Consider the following 14,857-nt stretch of genomic DNA (forward strand, 5'->3'; position numbering starts at 1 on the left):
TATTCTGTGCATTACTATTGCCTAGTAATAAAAACTGATTTTAACATTGTGTTCTTAAAGCTAAACTGTTGCTGAAATCCCTTTTATTTGAAGCCTATGGTTCAGTTTTGAGTTTTGCAGTAGCTTTTATGTTCTGACCAAACATAACAGTTAATGATGCTGCCAGTGAAAGGTGAAGAAGCCAAGTGTTATAAAGGCTAGCATTATATGGTCAAAACTCCCAAGATAGCTATTTATTCCCCTGCGATAGGTCAGGGCGTTAGCAGCTTACACTCTCAGCAATTCGTTGAAATGGTCACATCACGGAGACACATCTTAGGAAAAGCCAAGGCTAGGTCAACGAACGTAGGCATACAGTAAATCTAAGCATTGTAACCTCTCGGTCAGATCTGTGTCAGCATTTACCCTGCCGTGCCGAGGCCCATGCTAATAGGTGCGTGCTGTCTCTAGACCACTGCCTGGGGCAAACTGAGCCTTGAACTGTGTGTATCTTGTTGGCAGAATGTGTGTCTGTTTGTTTGTGCGCATATGTCATTCTGCTTTGGCATTTTTTTTTTTTTAATAGGAAAAGCTGCTTAGTTATTTCACACACAAAGATGTGCACACACAATTGTGCACACACATGCAGCATGCCCAGTCACCCGTAAGAAGGAGACACAGGGCGAGGCCGCACATCTGACAGGAATCCAATTGAGCGTGTCTAATGGCGGACATCCAGGAGAGAAGGAGGGCGAAGCAGACCTGCAGTGATGAAGGAGAGCAGTAGACAATTTTACAGAGCTGGTTCTCCCTCTCTTTATTCCTCTACATCACTAGGTCTCTCGCTATTACAGTAACATATATAAATTTTTTTTTCAATCAAAAGATCTCTGAAAGTCTGTGTTACCTCAGTTCATATTACAATGTTACATTTCAGCATGAAGATAATTTTTAATTTTACATTTAAAAACAAATAAAAATTGTCTTACTTGTGCTTGAAGTTAACATTTTATTCCATTCAGCTGATGTCCCCACTGACATTTTAATTCTTATTTTCCTAATTGCCTCTGCGATTTAGTAAGACAGCATAGCTTCTTCATGCTGGCTGTAATCATAACAATTTTTGTTTTAATAAGGGTGTTTTTGCTGTAATAATCTTTAGCTGCTCATTTCTGTTTTGTTTGTGAAGTTTAAAAGCCATCTTTTTTTTATTTATTTATATATAACAGACCCACTTATAGTATTGACCTGTTACTGACTCATCATTGTTTTCTTGAATGGTTGGCAGCTTTGAAAGATCTCGATTTAAATAAGAGTTTTTTTTACGCTTCTACATCCTTCCTCAGTGGATCTGCATAATCATATCATTGTAATCCCCTGCCACTTTTCATAATGAACAGGGGCAAAAAAGAGTATTTGTACTTTTGTACATTCCTTAAAAAAATGAATATCTCCCATCATCCTCAGCTGTAGTTTGTGCCTTTTAATAATTGGCAAAGGTTAGCCAGTTAACACATAAAAGAAACCAAACTGTGCATGTTTAAAATATTCCTCTAAACATCATAATATGATAACATGGATCACCCAACATTTATTGTTTCATTCAGAGCCCCACTGTACCAAAGTACAATTTTACATCAAGGCACAACCATGGATGTAGACTATTATTTAAAGGGGGGAAAAAAGTCTGTACTGGTATTTGCACTTATCATTATTCAGTTGCCATTTATGTCTGTAGTTCTACACACACAACACACACACAACACACAACACCACACACACACACACACAATATAATATATAATATATATATATATATATATATATATATATTATATATATATATTATATATATATATATATATATATTATATATATATATATATATTAATTTTAATTATTTTTTAAATTTGTTGTATTTGTGAAGTTAGTTTTAATGTGTAATTTATATATCAAATGCATATATGTTCAAAGAAAAATAGTCCCATCTGTTAGACTGTAAGTGATACTAATTTCATAAATGACTAAACTGTATAGGGCTATTCAGATTCTGAGCAGCAGCATCTCTGTTTGATTGCTTTAGCACAAGTATATTTACTTTGTTTTAGTAAGTGAAATTGCCCTTTTCATGGAAGAGTTTTGATGAAATTTACATTAGGCATCAGTCATAGCTTGTAACCTGGGATCATTTAATTGTTCCCTACTAAAAATATGCTGCACATTGGTAATCTTGTTCTTCTCTTTTCTTTTTCCTCATTCTTTCTGTCCTTAATTTACCAGATGCCCATTAAGAATATAGTCATTTGTGAATTGTTGGTTGCTATAAGCAACTCACAGTCATTCCATCAAATCAAAGTTCATTTTGTCAAGTAGTTGGTTTCATTTAAAAATAGTTATAAAAAGAGAGCTCTGAGTGCTTCACAGACATTTGGTATTCATCTCACCCTCTCTTATTCTTCAATACTCTCTTCTCCTGAATTTCTATAAGCCTGTCGAGTGGTACTTATCAATGTTTTTAGCTGCTATTGTCTACTTATGTGGGTGAGTTTAGTCAAATGTGTTCTAAACCCTTCCCATCATTTTTTTTCTCGCTGTATTTGCAACACTTTATCATAACTGTTGTAAAAAGATAAATTGATGAAAATATACAATTTACTTATACTAACTGCAACAAACAACAAAACTTGATGTTGATTGCTACTGGACAATTAACTAAGTTGTCTGAGAACGCTTCCATCAAAGTTTACATCTCCTTAGTGTTTGGATTTCTTTTATACATTAAAACAGATTTTAGATTTAACAGAATGCTTCAGTTATTGTCTATTATTACCTGTGATTAATACACTATTTGGACAGAAGTATGGTGCAATCTACACATTAATGTTAGAGGAGTGACTTGGCCGTTGAAACCAATTGCATGAAGGTCCAGGCACTCAGTTTTTATGCTGAAGCTTGTAACTATGCCTCAACTCAGTCAGCAGAAAGATGTCGATCTTTTGCACTATGCGCTTCGGCACTCATACAAAATCCCTGTTTTGCATTGTTACGTTGTCTGCCACTATTGTTATGTTGTTTCCTAAACACTTCCACTTTGTAATAATGCCACTTAGACTTGATTGTGGATTATCTAGGATGGAAGTAATTGACTCGTTGCAGTGGTGGCATCTTACCACACTTGAATTCAAGTGAACCGTTTTGAATCGCCCAATCTTTCACAAATATTTGTAAAGACAGACTGCATGGCTAGTTGCCTGATTTTATCTTCCCAACAGTCCAGAGGACCACTAAAACTCTTCAACCATTCGGTCAACGACAATGATGTGGGTGTTTTGGTTTGTGTGGGATTGTGATGAAATGTCAAGTTAATCAATGTTAAATTACCTGTTGCTGTCGACAGTAACTTTGCTGTTTTACATTAAGATTATGACTTAATATTGGCATGAGCAAGCCACCTTCACCCTTCAAACCCAAACTCAGTACAGGGAAAAAACAACAAAACAAGCTGAGTGGGCTTAGACACTTTGTCCATTGTGTGTTTTTCCTAAGTTATAACCAACTACAATTACTTTTTATAAATAAGAAAAAACAAAATCTCAAGTTTGTCCAGTGGAAGATTAATGCAATAAGGGGCAAACGTGGAGCATTTACTATATAGGATTGCAGTAGTGTTTATATGTAGTTTTATATAGTTAAATTTAGCCATGCAAAAAAATAAAGGATTAAAGCACAGGCTAACAGTGATGAAACCATACCACTGTGTCAGTACTGTGTGCAGTTACAACCCTATTATTAGTAATATACACTTTATTTATTCAATTGAAAATTTCTCTGAGCATCAATAAGACCTTTGAAACAATCAAATATACTGAAATGTTTTGAATTCAAGTTGACCATATAATTTCCAACTATAGTCACTTGTATGCCGACATAATAAGATGTTGTCAGTGGGTTTCAATAAGTGATTGCCCCTCTTTGGTGTGCCACTGTAGTTTTCCCCATACTACACAGTTCTTGTGGTGTCTGTGTATGTGTTTTTGTGTGTATACATTTATGTTGGTTTGATATTACTATTCTATCACTGACCTGCCCATCAAGCTGAGCTGTGTAGAAAACCCAAGTGGAGGGGGGTTTGAGGGGGAGAACTTGGGTGTTTGATGAAAGCCTAGACTCCCTTGCTTTAAGTGACTGGCTATTGATCAGGATGGCAATCGTGCTAGCACTCTATTAAATCATAAGCAGTCTGTCTCTCGGCTGTGGCGTTATTGAGCTATTGACAAAATTGGAGGAGTTTAACAACAGGGACTACAGAGCCTGCAGTTACAATAGTTGATGCATACCAGATGTTCTCCCTAGAGAGACTGATTCAAATGAATGACATAAGTTTGGAAGTTTGGCTACATCACCATGTTTAAATGTCAGTAACATTTAGTGACATCTGAAAGACTCAAGACCAAATATTGATTTTAAACAACCACCAGTGTTTACTTGTATGAACTGTACTGTACATAGGTTATTCATGTTTAAAGGCCTCCAGCGAATAATATTTGATCCTGCAAATTCCAATAAAATTCTCTTAGGACAGAAAAATATAATACTTAGGAGCAGAAATATTCTGGAGTACAAGAAGTACTGTACAGCATACAAACTAAAACTATTGCTATGACCATGTGGTTGATCAACATAGATATTTGTGTTTGTTGTTCACTTAAACTTGCAAATGAATTAGCTTGAAATCACTAAGCGTGTATACTTAACAAAAAAAAAAAAAGTAAACCTCTTTGCTAAAGATTTGATGCTCCAGTTAGCAATCTGGTTACTGATAATATGTGCTCTTCTTAAGATGGATTCATTGCTGTTACCAAAGACTCAGTCACAACTTTACCAAACGTTTTAAAACAGATTATAGACAGCCCCAAAAAGCTATAAATGGAGAGCCAGGTTATTAGAAATGTGACTAGATAAAGTATTTTCATTTTGAGCATACCACAGTGGCCAGATGTCTGCTGAACGTTCAATCTGTATATGTTAAAACAATACTGGAAGAATTTACCTTTCAAAAATGTTTTTACACTCTGCAGTAAGGTAATGCTGTCTGTATGTGATGAAAAAGACAAATTATAGGGAAAAAATGTAAAGCAAAATCAAATTCTACGTTGCTACAACTCAAAGTCAAAGAACAGAATTGCTTGTAATCATCAGCTTCTCTTGATTCCTTGATCATTGTTCCATCAATCTCATCAATCTAGTCTCTGACTTCAGTGATATGAAGTTCGTTTTTTTTTTTTTTGTCTCAGAAGACTTGAAGCACAGTGCAGCTAAGAAGCTTCACCTGATTTTAGTGGTGCCTGATAAAGATTTCATCAGGGTTTGACTGCTGCCTCCCTCTTTGACAGGCTTAGCACTATTGTAATTAACCCCACTTAGCAGTCCATCATGTTTTCTCTTTTTTTTCTCCTCCCCTCACATTTTCTGTCTCTGCCCTGCAGCAAGCACTGAAAGAGAACTTCAGGCAGAGGGAGACGGAGGAGAAACAGAGGAGAGCGCGGGCAGCAAAGGAGAAGGCAGAGCGTGAAAAGCGGGAGAGACAGCAGAAGAAGAGGAGGTTGCTGGAAGTCAATGCAGGTAAAGACTGCATAATTTGCTTTGCCTGTCAACACTTGCAACAATAAAACCCTTTCACAGAGCCGTGTGCTGAATCAATCTAGGGTCAAGCGGTGTAAGAGATCACTCAAAGACAACGAATCTCATTTATAACATACAGCCCAAATTTTAATGGATTAGAATTGACAGCTATTTTCTCACAATTCAGTTTTCAACACTATAAAAATAAAACCCCCACATCTGTAGAGAAAATCTGTCATCTCATTTTGATTGATGGATGTAGTTAAGTAATGTTTAAAATAATATCCATTATGTGATATTAAAGCGTGTCATAAGGCTTTTATTTTAAACTGTCACTCTGTCCATATCACTCATGTTGAAATTACAGTCTTAACTTTAATTATTTCAAACCAATTAAGCCATCAAATGTAGTTGACCCGTGCATTATTAAACCACTATTACATAGTAACACAAATTTGAGACTTGAGCTTTATTGTGTTGCTTTATTTTCATTTGTGCCCTTGTAGACAGTGTTTTTTTTTTTTTGTTTTTTTTACAATATTACAAGGATTACAGAAGTTCACTTTTTAACTAACCTATCTTGAGAGGTCAAAAACATTTGACAGGATTCAGAGTATTACTACAACACAGCACTTTCAACTCTTCTTGTTGAAACAGTGTTTGTAACCTTAGCATATCCAGTCTTTCTGAGCAAGACAAGTATTATGCCAGTGCCTTTTAAAGGAGATGCTACAAACTGCCAAAATTAAATGAAATCCTTCTTTATGTTTCAACATTTCAAGATAACTAGGTCATAAACTAGGACACACAAAAAGGTGGTATCTTTTTGGTTCTCAAAAAAAGAGAAAAGCAGCCAAATGCAGCAGAATAAGAATTACTCTACAAAGGAAAAAATAGTTTCTTCTGATTTCTGCCCAGAATTTAGCAGAATGCTTTTTGCTCACATGTAAAAATAAATATAGCCTTTTTATTTTTTTAACACTTTTCAGACAAGTGCTAAATTAGAGTAAAGAATCTGATTTGGAGAAATTATTTTTTTTAAAACAAAAAAGACAGTCACTCCTATTGCAGTATCAGAGAAGCTTGCGCTCATGCTTTATTTGACATATTAATAAAAAATGAGTGCATAGTAGGTTCAACAATAATACCACATGCACCATATATCAGTTTATATGTGTAAAACAAGGAAACTATTTTGAATTATTTGGGTGATGGGGCAAGTTTCACAAGCCTAATCTTGTTCAGTTTGTGACTTGAGTGAGTACTGCCCTGTGCAGTATCACTTAAGTGTCATGTGATTGCATTATCTGTCAATAAATGCATTATTTCAAAGTAGTGTATTTCCTCTTTTAAAAAAAAAAAAAAAGCAAATACTTTGAAACACATCCATCAGAGCAGAAACTCAGTGCACTAAAAGTGAATAAACTGACACATGAATGAGAAATTAAATTCAACGCACAGTTGAATTGCATGAACATGGTCATAAAATCCATGTGAATAGTTACGTGTTTGCCCCTTGCTTTGATAACTTGAAAAAAATCATTGTGAGACTTCAGAAAGATGGAAAAGGATAAAAAGAAGATTGGTGACCCTCAAAAAATCAACTGAAATATATTTGCTGCAGTAATCAGGAGGTATAGAAGAAGCCATAGTGCTACCAATCAGAGCTCTAGCGTTTGCCCTGCTAAAATGACGATATTGACAGTGTGTCACAATCTTTCTGAGACAGACAAGTGCTTCAGACTTGAAACAGGGGTCATCATTGAAAATCAGATTTTCTGTGACAGCTTAGACCATAGGTGTCAAACTCTGGCCTGCGGGCCAAATTTGGCCCGCAGCCTAATTAAATTTGGCCCACGAAGCCATACAAAATTGCTATTAGAGCTGGCCTGCCAGTATTATACAGTGCATGTACTGCTAATACTACAATTCCCAGAATGCTCTGTTGGTGTTTTGGTGCGTCAGTCATGACAGGACCCATTAGCACCCTCTCCTCTGTTGACCATAGTCATAGCAACCATGCAAATACTGCCATGCTACCTATCCCAAAATGGCAAAAAGAAAGGCAGAAAACAGGAGCTTTCTGGACAGGTGGGAGAATATGAGGAAAATTTTAGAAATGATAAAATGATAACATTTAATTCAGAAGGCTGCAAATACATTTTTTATTTAAGAAATGAATTCCACTGATGTGTTATTTAATTGCAATATTAAGTTATATATATACGTTTATATAAGTTATATATATTGTTTAGTATTAAGTTTTGTTTGTTCTATATTCAGTTTTTCAGCAAAACTTGTTTGAGTGCATAAGAAACGATTCCTTGTTATATTTGGAGGAAGATTTTTTTTTTTAAATGAATATTAATGACTTTGATCCAGTTTTGTATTTTGGCCCACTGTGTATTTGAGTTTGACACCCCTAGCTTAGACCATGGCTGTCAAAAATAAGGCCTGGGGGCCAGAATGGGCTCAGCAAAGACTCCAGTATGACCCAGTGAAAGGCTTTGGAAAAAGTGCAATGAGGGCATGGATTGTGAACTTTCTAACTGTAGTTTTACAGATTTTAAAGACCTCCACCATTGCCACTCATACTGCATCAAATAGTTTTGCAATAGATACACAATTAAATGAAATGACAAAATGAAGTACCAGAACCTTTTGCTTTACACATGTATTGTGCAGAAAATGGAGATGTATTGTTGAAACTGCACTTTGTTTTCTTATATTATGATATTTCATGGATGACCTGTTTAGTTAAATGTCCTTACAATGACAGAAAGAGTTTTTTTACCGGTCTGGCCCACAATTTAAACTTAGTTTGAAATCCCTGACTTAAACAGTGCAAAGAATAGACCATAATGATAACCCCCACTTAAAAGAAGAAGAAAAAAGTCTTCTTCACATATTAGGCATTTGGCACATATGCAAGATAAAACTAAAATAAATTTGTGTAATTCAGATGACGTCCAACATATTTGCCATTAACCTTGCAAGGGCTTCTAGAGTGCATGGTTCCTACAATGAAGCATAGAGGTGGGAATGTGATGATAGGGACATGTTGACATTTATAGATTGCACCATGAATGCGTGTTTATGTAAGACAAAATATTTTCTGACAGCATGCCTCCCACTCTCCAGTAGTCTGGTACAAAAATGATATTCCAGCATGATAATACAGCAGATTGCCAAAATCAGAGAAAAAGAAAAAAGGTAAAACTATGACCTGGCTGGTGCATTTCCTGACTTGAATCCAACAGAACACCTTTGGAGTGTTCTGTTGCAAAGAACAGCTGGAAAAAATTATCTAAAGAGCGACAGAACATCTCTGGAAAAAAGTGTGCAGTGCTGTACAGTATCCTACATGCAGGAAAACATGGAGTCTGCAACCACAAATAAAGGAGGTGGACAAAGCTTGTGTTCAATTTGAAAATGAAGCAGTTACGTGACACTGTTTTAAGTCATTAGACTGTTAAGCGATACTGCGTGGGGTGTACAAACTATCCTATAAATGCAGCATCAGTGTTTACTTTGAGTGGTTACATGCTGTGAAGACAGAAGTTACTGTTAAACATTCCTCATTTATATTGATATTTTGCATTGACAAATGGGACCTGAATCTTATAAATCATTGTCTCCTTTCCAATTTTCAGCAAAAACTGAGAAGACAGCACCTAGCTGTCTAAAATGTTATTCTCAAGAGATACTACTGCGTCTTACACAGATGGAGGCTGTTACTCTGGCTTGTATCATACATTATCCGATACAGGCTGTAGTTTTATAAATCACTATTAAATATTTAAATTTGTATTGCTGCTGCATTTGATGAACATATTTTCTCTCAAGGGAAATTTATCTTACAGTTAGAAAGCAAAATCATAACAGACCTCCAAGTGGGAGTAACACTGAAACTATCCCCAGTGAAAGAAGCTCATATCTGTCAACATAAATGCATTTTCAGAAAGTCATAATTAATTAATACTTGTCCACCCGATAGTCTTTTCTTTAACCACTTATTGGCTTCAGTTTGTATTTTAATTCAATTTCATAACACTAATATGCATTTGGTCTTTGACAAGGGGCACAGAGCAGTTATCTATTCTTTTGCCTGAACCTAAATAATAAGAGAACAAGATTAAAATGTATCTATACGTTTTCCCTAGCAAGTGTTAGTGTCTAAAGATCGGATGAAACCTTCTCTTTCCATGAGCACAGAGCTCCTCAGATAAGATTTGAGAACATTTACACAACAGAACAGCAATAGAATGATTAATGAGTCATAATTGCAAATTTAGCAGACGTTTCACTTAAAAAACAGTATTTGTTACCTCATTCCCTCTTGTTGAGCTGTGCGTATCAGACCAAATTTGCATTATGAGCCATAATTGCAGGTAAGGCTGTTACAGTAGAGTCAACACAGCAGTGTAAACAGATATTTTGTTACTTATCTGAGAGCGACTTGCCAACAGTATGTGGCTGTTGTTCATTTTATCAAATGTCAAAATGCTAACAAATGTCAGCAGGCGGCTGTTCTCAGACAACAAAAAGCAGGCCTAGACAGACTGTATTTGAAGCTGTGTTTCTCCACAAAAGGACAAAAACCAGGTGCTGGTTTTCACTTGATGCACTTTTGCAGTTTTTCTGAAAGACTCAAAAAGTTGGTCGCTCACCCACCCCAGAGTTAATGAAGTCTGACATTACTGTAGAAAATGGGATCTTGGCAAGATAAATATGCATCAGTTGGCTAAATTATTGTTCCTTATGAGCCACCATGGCTGCATGTGTGTTTATGGCTAGGCCAATCATTGTGCTAGTGGACGTAGTTTAGCCATGCGTAGTAAAGTCTCTCCATGTCAGCCCTGCTCACTCAGTTGTTATGTTTCTGATTAAACCCATGACAGACATTTGTGGCATCATTGGGCAAAAAATTCTATAATAACCTTTGAGCATATTGTAATTCAAATTGTTGAACAAATGAAAGTCTGGTCAATATTACTGCCAATGTAAATGCACTCATGACGAGAACATTTAGCTGTGAGAGCAGAACCACAATTGTCACAGTTAATAAATACCAAACGAATTTCATAAAGACAATCTCCAATACAAAAACTCCCATTTTAGCATTCACTGTCTTCTTCAGTGGGAGAAAATGAAGGACCATTAAAGTTTAGACTGAATTTGAATGCTGGAGAACTTCAGCTTAAATGAGCAACAGCGTGTGCAGCAGAGGGAAGATGTGCCGCGTGTACACATGCTGCAATTTTTCTTGGTCTGACTAGTTGTTTTTCTGGAGGCACAGTAGCTCCTTCCACTATTTGGAGGTGCCAGCAGAAGCTGATTGTTTTCACAGAATATCTGACTCTTGTACTCTTGCAAGGATATAGTGACAGCAAGTAAGACAAAAATCAAATCATTTTTAAAAAAGTTACCTACTGCATTTAGAATTTAATAAGCATCCAGTTTATGCCTTTGGTACATATGCAGTTTGCAGAGTTGTTTTAAATGCCGTCTGTGCTTTGTCAGATGTTATGTCTGCAGAATAATGTCCCAAAAAAAATCTGTATTTTATGGCTTCCTTTTACTAGTTATAGTTTTGTCAGAATGTTATTTTTTCCTATTTTGCATAACGTGATGACTGTAGAAGGTGTAATTACACTGGCCCGCTAAGTCATTGGTTGCTTGAAGTGAATATGAGAACTATGCACTGGAGTTAAAATTCTACAAAAATCTTCCAAGCCGCATACAGATCCACTATCATTTTTGTATTTTCAAAGCGACCCAACTCATTAATTTGAATGAACCAGTTCACTGTCAACTGCTCTCAAGGAAACTGCTGGGAAGTCATTTTTGTGGACCAATATACAACGGCCATCTGCAAGGTTTCCCATCCCACACAAACAAATATGGAATCCATTACTATATAATGCCTTATAGTGTACTACTGTTTGTTGTCACTGTTTATCTTGTGGTTGCCACAGCAAAATGCAGAGCAACTGTCACCCCATAACTTCACAGCAATGTAATTTCTTGTCCTATTTAAACACATTTAATAACCCTTCAAACGTATGAATGTATTATCCAAACTTCCTTGAAGCAGGATGTCCCCATGAACACACCCTCAGTGCCTTTGTAAATATGTCTACATACACAAGTTTTTCTTATCAAAGTGCTACTAGATTAATAATTATTTAACTAGAATTCTCCAAACATAACTCTTAAGAAGGAAATATTTGCCTTATGCCAGACAGTCTGATCCCTAACCGAATTGCTTTTTTGTTGCCAGTTTTCTTTTTTCTTTTTTTTTTTTTCTCTTTTCCCCCCTTTTTACCTACAAGCACTCCTGGTGCCAGAAACACGTTCAACAGTTCAGACCCATTTTCAGTGCTCACACTAAAGCTGGCAGAGCCATTTAGCTTGGCAGTCCGAGCTCTGCAACAGCATCTACAGTCATTACTATGCCAAGCACTGTAGCTCTCCTGTAGACGTTAGGGTGCAAGATCAGAACCACTGTGCTCCATCCAGGCCAAACATACAGCTGTGGCTTTACTATCAGGCCACACCAAGGCCTGTCTTGGCTGAAGCATAATACAAACCAACTCATTTCTCTTTGATCTGGCCTGGGAACGCATTTGCCACAGATTTCCTGAAATTTTACAGTTTTGAGCTCATCCAGTAAACACGCACGATGAATAATTTCAACATTTGTCCTATAGATGGGTTCTCTTCTGTATACTAGACTGTTAATGCCAGCAAAAGAGGTAAAGGCAAAAAATAAAACTACTGCACATAAAACGGTGTTTGTGGGTTGTGGTACTGTTGCAAAGACCTGATATGTTAGTTGATTGATTATCAGTGGTCTGCAGGTGCAGGCTTTGAGGTGCTGTGTGTGCAGTTATTATCAAACACTTTATGTGGATAAGGCACTCCTACCTGTTTGTATTGTTCGTGTGATGTTTTAGCACAAGAGAGATAGATGGCAAAATTGTTGGATGACATTGAAATTATGAAAATTACTCCCCTTGTTACACAACATGTTTGTTTGAAAGCTGCACACCAAGGTTGAGGAGAAGTGTACCATGCCGTACCATGAGGCATATTACGGTCTAGATGCTTTTGTGCAAAGGCCTCGAAAGGCTTGTGATGGTAGAGGTTGGAATGGATTAAGCAGAAACTTAAAATTGTCTTGAGAAATCAGAAAGGGAAAACTTTGTGCATTTTTCAAGAAAACTGCAACTTGAATAACAATATAACTAAAATAAAAATGTGTCTAAAAAGAAGACTAGAATGCCCTGGAGTGTGAAAATTGAGAATCCAAGCCACAATTACATAGAATCTCTGCTTCTTCTTTGTACAGGGTTTAGCTACCCATTTAAAATCAAATTTGTGCTATTTGGCTTTAAATATTGTTTCGAAGAAGCCTCACTGCTTAATTAAACATTTTTCATATTTTTACCTAAGATTTTGATGTACCTCAGATCATTATAGTCATATGGCATATTAACAGTAGATCACCAACATAGGGCTTTCAGCATCCTTGGCTGGCACTGAGCGCTTTCAATCCTTGTGTGAATTTGAAAAACTCTTGCTTGTTTAGTTTGTAAACTACTCCAACTGACAACTTGGCATCTCTTCTACTTTCCTGCCTCTCTGTGTTGGTGAGTGTTTTTACTGCAAACTTTTCAATTTAAAAAAAAAAAAAAAAGTAGTTCAAAAATAAGAAAATCTGAAGAATAAACTTCAGCCAATTTTTGTCAGAAAGGCTTATATAAATATGCCTAGAGCTTGAAATTTATTTAGATACGCTCAGTTTAAGATAAAGCTAAAGGCAAACTCGGTGACATAGCTAAGTCGTGATGTTTCTGGCATTGCACACACGTGCACATGCGCGCGCGCGCGCACACACACACACACACACACACACACACACACACGCATGCATACAAGCGGTCTGTTTGGATGAAATGAATACGTGATAGAGATTTGGCATTTTTCTACCAACCCAGGACAGGATTTGGTCTCCCTCTCTCTGTCTTTCTCACTATCTCTGACTCTCTCACTATCTCTCTCTCTCTCTCTCTCTCTCTCTGTCTCTCTCTCTCTCTCTCTCTCTCTCTCTCTCTGTCTCTCAGCCTATTTATTAACTAAAGAGCTTTCTCTTTGTTTGTCAGGGAGGATTGTCCTCAATGGAGATTTTCTGTGTAATCATCTGATTATCCATCAATTCCCTAAAAAGCCCCAGAGAGGCTGTGTATCCACATTATGCTGAAGGGCAAAGCAATGAGACAGGGAAGGAAAGGGGAGGGATTTTTTGGAGGAAATGATCAAAACGAATTTAATCTTCTTTACCTGTTACAGGTATCTGCATTCAGTTTGTTTTTTAGCTTTGCCTAGTTCTGTATTCCTGGAACGTGAGCTTATCCAAATTTCCTTCTGATATTCCTCCAGCTCTTCTACCTGCACTATAATAGACAGCCTGGTTTCGTCATTGGTCTGTTCTGGCACTTTGAGAGAGCAGGAGCATCAGCTTGCATGCATTTGCATAGAGCCCTATGGAGATTGAAATTCACATTGAATAGGTGTTTTTTTTTTTTTCTTCCTCCTCTGGCTGTGCCTAGCTTGTGTATGACAAATCTGTTGCATTAACTCCCAGGGTAGGCCGGGAGCAGGAATGTTTGTGGAGCGACAAATTACACATCAGAGCTTTATTTAACATTCCCTACATGGCTACAAGCAATGAACTATTAAGATGTCAAATAGAAGAACTGGTACAGATGCAACCCTGCATGCAAAGATACTAAAAGTATAGGAAGGGCATAAGAAAGGGAAAGAATAAAAATCTGTTTGAGAAGCAGGAAGCTAGTATGAGAGTCTTTCTCGTGAGATATTTATTCTGCCAGTCGTACAGTTCCTTATAGTTCGGCTTTTAAATTTGAGATTGCCTTGTTATTAAGTATGTGGTGATAGATGATAATTGCTGGAATTTACAGTGATATACAACAGTATGACAATCTTATTTTTTTTCTGCATTGAGTATTCAGTTAGTATTAGTATTCATTATGTATTAAATTAACGGTACCATTGAAAGAATATTAATTTTCCCCACTATAGTTTGCTGCCGCATCCCTTTCATATAATTGACACACTGACACACATGCTTCCCTCCTTGCACACTGTGAAATTAATGTGTGCAAGACTGGAGCTCATTGGTCCATTGCTATATAAAAGAAAAGGTTATTGTAGTCGGGCATTTGTAGAG

General features: G+C 36.6%; 1 protein-coding gene across 7 annotated transcripts in view; it reads left to right on the forward strand.

The window, feature by feature from the left end:
• The window catches only part of LOC102302025 (protein diaphanous homolog 3), a 129,079-nt gene that overhangs the window by 91,287 nt on the left and 22,935 nt on the right, over window positions 1-14,857 (forward strand). For all 7 annotated transcript variants that reach the window (XM_042214487.1, XM_042214489.1, XM_042214490.1 and 4 more), the window contains one exon: window positions 5,466-5,601. In XM_042214487.1, the coding sequence (XP_042070421.1) occupies window positions 5,466-5,601 (136 nt within the window). The remainder of the gene's footprint in view (window positions 1-5,465; window positions 5,602-14,857) is intronic.

The sequence above is a fragment of the Haplochromis burtoni genome, unplaced genomic scaffold, assembly GCF_018398535.1.
Source record: "Haplochromis burtoni strain Fernald_Lab_line unplaced genomic scaffold, NCSU_Asbu1 Contig_573, whole genome shotgun sequence".
Classification (NCBI taxonomy): domain Eukaryota; kingdom Metazoa; phylum Chordata; class Actinopteri; order Cichliformes; family Cichlidae; genus Haplochromis; species Haplochromis burtoni.